The sequence below is a fragment of the Portunus trituberculatus genome, chromosome 40, assembly GCF_017591435.1.
Source record: "Portunus trituberculatus isolate SZX2019 chromosome 40, ASM1759143v1, whole genome shotgun sequence".
Classification (NCBI taxonomy): domain Eukaryota; kingdom Metazoa; phylum Arthropoda; class Malacostraca; order Decapoda; family Portunidae; genus Portunus; species Portunus trituberculatus.
In genome coordinates this window covers 22,973,472-22,979,471 of record NC_059294.1, presented here as the reverse complement: position 1 = coordinate 22,979,471, position 6,000 = coordinate 22,973,472, and the positions used below count along the sequence as shown (strand labels likewise).

The 6,000-nt window shown below is 41.1% G+C and overlaps 1 protein-coding gene across 3 annotated transcripts in view; it reads left to right on the top strand.

Annotated features, from left to right (window-relative positions):
* The window catches only part of LOC123515909 (neural-cadherin-like), a 163,760-nt gene that overhangs the window by 119,790 nt on the left and 37,970 nt on the right, over positions 1-6,000 (top strand). For all 3 annotated transcript variants that reach the window (XM_045274806.1, XM_045274803.1, XM_045274804.1), the window contains exon 7: positions 422-655. In XM_045274806.1, coding sequence (XP_045130741.1) covers positions 422-655 — 234 coding nt within the window. The remainder of the gene's footprint in view (positions 1-421; positions 656-6,000) is intronic.

The following is a 6,000-nucleotide window of genomic DNA, read 5'->3' as shown; positions in this document are numbered from 1 at the left end:
TCTCTCTCTTGTGTGTGTGTGTGTGTGTGTGTGTGTGTGTGTGTGTGTGTGTGTGTGTGTGTGTGTGTGTGTGTGTGTGTGTGTATACAACTTCTTTCTTTCCTTTACATATTTATTTTTTCCTTCCTTTCGTTCTTTTCTCTTTTTCTTTGTGTCTTTTTATCTAATTTATGTTTGAGTTCTTCCTTTACTTTTTTGATATTCTGTTTCTGCTTGCCTCTCGTTACATCCCCTTGTCCTCCCTCTCTAACTCCACCTCGTCTTCCTGGGCCTCCTCCTTCCGCTCCCTACCTACCTATTTGCATTCAGCTATCGGCCATTTTCTCCTTGATCGGATATTCGAGTATAAAACCGTCTCTCAGATATCCTTTTTCGCTGACTGTGTGTGTACCCATTCGTCCACCCATCGTCTAACCCACAGACTTGTCCGTGGCGTTGGTAGCGGCTTACGATGCTGACGACGCCTCCGAGGGCACTAACGCCAAACTCACTTACGCTATTGAGAAAAACGTAATCGAGGAGCGCTCAGGAGAGGCCATCTTTGTCGTGCATCCAGAGACGGGCCTTGTGCGCACCGCCCTCTGTTGCCTCGATCGAGAAGCAGCGCCCGAGTATCACATCCAAGTGGTTGCTGCCGACGGGGGTGGACAGAAAGGTTAGTGTAAATGTTATTGTTGTTGTTGTTGTTGTTGTGGTAGTGGTGGTGGGGGTAGTGGTAATGGTAGTAGCAGTTGTAGTAGTAGTAGTAGGAGTAATAGCTGTAGTAGCAGTTGTTGTGGTTATTGTGGGAAATGTGTTTAGTTTCAGTTTTAGTAATTAGCAAATCTGAAATTCTGATCCAGTTACGTGAAAGCAACAAAAGCAGCCGTAGTAGTAGTAGTAATTGTTGTGTTGGTGGTAGTAGTAGTAGTAGTAGTAGTAGTAGTAGTAGTAGTAGTAGTAGTAGTACTGGCAGTAGTAGTAGTAGTAATTATTGTGTTGGTGGTGGTAGTAGTAGTAGTAGTAGTAGTAATAGTAGTAGTAGTAGTAGTAGTAGTAGTAGTTGTTGTTGTTGTTGTTGTTATTGTTGTTCTGGTTTTTGTTGCTGTTAGTAATATTGTTGTTTTTGTGATGGTAGTGATGGTGGTGATGGTGGTGGTGATGTAGTGGTGGTGGTGGTAGAGGTGATGATGATGGTCGTAACGGTGGTGCTGATGGTGGTAGTAATAGCAGTAATAGTAGTAGTAGTAGTAGTAGTAGTAGTAGTAGTAGGAGGAGGAGGAGGAGGAGGAGGAGGAGGAGGAGGAGGAGGAGGAGAAGGAGCACCACCACCACTACCAGCATCATCATCATTATCATCATCATCATCATCATCATCATCATCATCATCATCATCATCATCATCACCAGCAACAGCAGCAGGAGCAGCAGCAGCAACAGCAGCAGGAGCAGCAGCAGCAACAGGAGCAGCAGTACTACAAAGTTTCTATTCATGAGCCTGACGGTGCAGTGTGGCCTGGGGTGTCGGTGCCGCATCCCTCAGCGCCAGACTTCTCCTGACTCTCTGGTTTATTGTCACACGTGTCACATGTTTGTTCCGTGTCAAGGTGCACTGCTGTTGTCTCCATTAGCGTCGTCCCTCGCCGCAGCAGAACATGAGTGTGAATATCAGTGTTGTCTTTATTTGTTTCTTTATTTTCGCTTAAAACGGGGATTTAAACCTCATCAAGTTAGCAACCTTTTTTTTTTTTAACAGATCCAAACGCTATATCAAATTCAAAAGGAAGGCTCAAACAAAATAGAATTCCGCATTAAGTGAAGGATCGTGGCACACATTCGTGAGTGTTTGTCGTAACCTGTGATTTTCCACCTTCTGTCACAATAAGACTGAAATATTCATGTACTCTTCGGGGAATTTTTGTAAATTTCACGTACATTTTCCCTATATTTTCGTGAGTTTTAACATTGGAATGGCGATATTCCACCAAATGCATGGGAGGCGCTTACGGAAGGGTGGCCGGCTGTGTGGTGACAGTGTACGACTGGCGGGCTGATTGTCGTCGCTGGCTGGTCGTCCTCACAACGAGCATCAAACCGTGGTAAAAAGGGATGCCTCCTGTCAGACTGAAATGTTACACCGCTGAACATGAAAACAAATGATTATGAATGATATTTCATTTCCATGAGACCATCAGCCAAAAGAGAAAGAGAAACATGGATGTGATTTATGATCATCTCATGATTTATCTGAGCACCATTCAAGAGAGGAAACTCCCATCAAAGTACCATATTTAAGTAGTAAGTGTTGCGTCTCGCGGGTTGGTGTTCATGTCTTCACAGGTTTACAGCTTTGGTTACTTATAGCGCTATGACGCGTCAATATATTCAATAGTCACTAGCGACTTCACTGAGCAAAACATGATACTATAAGCACAAAAGCATTTCACTATCTTAATCACTCATCTTGCTGTCAGTGGAGTGATTCGAAATTACACACGAGTCTTAGACAACAATATTTTATTTAGCTGAAATAGTAAACAGCTCATGGCAACGGAGGGTTGCTTTGTATAACATTTTACTCTAATCTGAACCAGTAATAAGCCTTTCCTGATTGGCAACGCAACCAAATAACGTTAATGTTACGACCCATTACTCATGTTTTTTTTTTTTTTTTTTTTTTTTATGGGCCACATTTAGAAAGTTTATTTTTTCTCCTGAGATGCACAAAGCGTTTGCTGAATGGTGGAAGTGATTTGGTTCATTCACCGCTTCTGTCTGTATTACGTTTGAATATCAAAGAAGCTGCTCACGAGTCATCGGCTCAGATTGCAGTGCAGACTTACAGCAATGGTCGGTCAAGAGTGTTGTTAATTGTAACATCCTGATATCGAGTAGGGGTTCAACTCGTGATACGGATGATTGCTATAACAGATTTACAAAAAGGTAAATATATGAAAACCACAGCTACAGTTTATAATATGAATTTTTTTTGTATCTGTTAGCAATACTATACAATATTTGTTAGGTTTCCTTTCATCAGATTATGTTTCTGTTTGTAATCTGATATAGATAGTAAAGTGATTACACGATTTTAGCTGTTGCTAATGACTTTATGATGTGTAATTAACAGTTGACATAACATTTCACATTTCCAGCATCGATGAAGCATGAGGCGTGTAGTCCCGAAGGAATAGCACGAGTAGTCTCTCGACTTTAAGAGACGTTTGTAATGGGCATCCGAATTGCAGCCCAATGTAAACACAAACCATTGTTGGCTGGAAGCATGTTCCCTCCCATGACGTGGAGAGAGAGAGAGAGAGAGAGAGAGAGAGAGAGAGAGAGAGAGAGAGAGAGAGAGAGAATCAGTATTTAATGACGTGGTACACAGTACATACATGTTGCGCAGTTTACCGTTCTGATTTCCCTTGCTATCACTGCCATGGAGACGTACTTGTAAACCTCACATACATTCCTCCTCTGATTCTAAAACTAGAAATTATTGATTCCCTTCAGCTTCGTGTCGTAGTCCACAACAGATGGCTTGCTGTACCATACTAAACTAACTAAAATACATACTTACCTGACAGCTAACGCCTGCCTGGAGTCATGCAGGATCTATTTTACGATACGCCAAATTTATTTCGTGAAAACGTACACGAGTGTCTTAGCAGCCCCAATTATCCTTGTGAATTTTCAGAAAGAGATAAAATATCTATAGCCTCATTTATCATCTGCCTTCCCTCCTCATTGGGATGTCACCATTGCAGGATCATCGTGCCGTTGCATATAAATTTTTCACTCATACCCTTGCTGCAAATTTATATTTTTTTCTTCACTCTTCCTCACTCAAGCTTGTTTATGGGCCCAGCCTGAGAAGGATGGCGAAACTGTTAGTAAAATGGATTTTCTATGTCTAACAAATGTGTTTTGTTGTGCAGAATTTCCGCATTAAAAAAAATATATTGTATTTCCTGCAATATTGTTTCCACATACAAATATATCTAAACATTCAGTTGTGTCCGATGATTGTTTTATATTTCAGCATTTTCTTTTTTAGAATAATAAAAGTAGGATAAAATATCAATTATAGTATCGTCGTGTTTGTGCAAACAGGCTGCCTGTTTATGCATCGTTGCCGTCCATGTTTCATTACTCACTGTCTATAATTCTTATTTCCTGCTTTTCCATGTAAATGTCCAGAGAAGGAAGGTTCAAACTACAATTAACTCTCGATCTTTTACCTAAAAGACGACATGTATTCCTCAAACAGCGACCCAGTGGCAGTAATTGAATAATTGTCTCTCCTCAGTCTACCAAGGCCCTCGCGACGACGCATCCTTTGCTGTCTTGCACCTCTGTTTCACGGTTACTGTTCGTCTGAAGTTGTTAACTGCACGCCTCGTCCCTTTCCACCACTCTGCTGCATCAGACTTTCTATTTACTTTCGTATTCCCTTCCCGTGTCAGTAAAATGTTAACCAGTATCACACTTCATCGCCTTAATTTCTGAACGTAATACACTCAGCGTATCGTGAAATGTTCAGCTTCTTATCTGAGCTGCATGTTAACAAGCTGCAGCTCGAGTCATTACACATTCAAAGGTGTGTGTCTTTTTTTTAATGTTTCAAGTAATAGTTTAACATGGACTCTACATTATCAATGACAGAAACACTAATGATAACCTGGCTAATAATTTCTGTAGTCTTTGAAATATAATCGTTATAACAAGAAGCTTTTTAGTATACGGGCTTTTCCTTTCTTTCAATAACCCAAACATTTTCAGGAAAGGTATAAAAACTCTTCAGGAACTAGACTGAATCAGACCCTTGTTAATGTCTATTGTTTTCAGTACAGCGACGTTCAGTGAATGGTTTTCCACTGGATTTTTCTTGCTTTTTTCACTTCTTTCCTTCTCTCTTTTTCTATATTGGTATTTTTTCTTGTTTACGTGTACGTGTAAAGAATAAATTCTCATACTTCCTGCAGCTATAGGAATATAATGGCTACGATAATCAAGGCACAGCATCACAAAAAACACAAAAAGTTTGGGAGATCTTTGTTCTGCAGTGCAATCATCGAGGCTGACGATGGTAATAGCAGTTATTATTTAATGACATTAATTAAAAGTCCAACTCACTAAACTCAGCAGAATTCATGTCACAAATATCAGGAACGCATGCCTCGGTTACCTGATCTCTCGGTGCAGTTAGCGCGTCCGATCAGCCTTGAGGGAGTTCACCATATTCTCTTTAGCCTTACGTTTCATGTCCACCTCCGATGTTAAGCCTTCAGAGCCCGCTACTCGTCCGTAATTCGCTGCTGCTAATTTCCTGGAACGTGAAATGTAGTCTGTTTTGTGTTGAGGCCGTATTGTGTTGACTGGCTTTGTAGAATTAACCGCAGTGTTGTGGTGGCTTTTTCATTATCAAAAGGTAAATAAAATGAGCAGGCTATATTCACACTGAAAACATTTTGCGTCCAACAGAAAAACATGTTTTGGGGAATGTAATTCACGTAACATTCTGAAATACATTTCTCTCACGTGGTGGGAAGGTAACACAAACTCTCACCAAAACACTTAAATGCAATGGCTGTCTGTGTTCCTTGTAAGCTGCCACCACAACGCAATTATGCAGTGTGGGATTGTTAGGCTTCCAGGGCAGGATGAACTCAGGTCAGAGAGAGAGAGAGAGAGAGAGAGAGAGAGAGAGATTAATTTGACCACTTTGCTGTTCAACACACTTACCTAAGTTCGGTTCCCACGGCCTCGTCACAGTCAGGAATGTCTCAAAAATTAATGCAGGTGACATAGGCAACAAACACATCCAGAGGATCAGAAATATTGGTCACCTCCCGCCATGTGCCTGCTAATTATTCTGGAGCTGTGTATTTGGCTTGTTTGGTCGTAAGGGACTTTACAATGGTTCGTGTGTGTGTGTGTGTGTGTGTGTGTGTGTGTGTGTGTGTGTGTGTGTGTGTTTGGAGTGATGGGCACGCGCTAAGTTGATGTCTTCTTTAATTG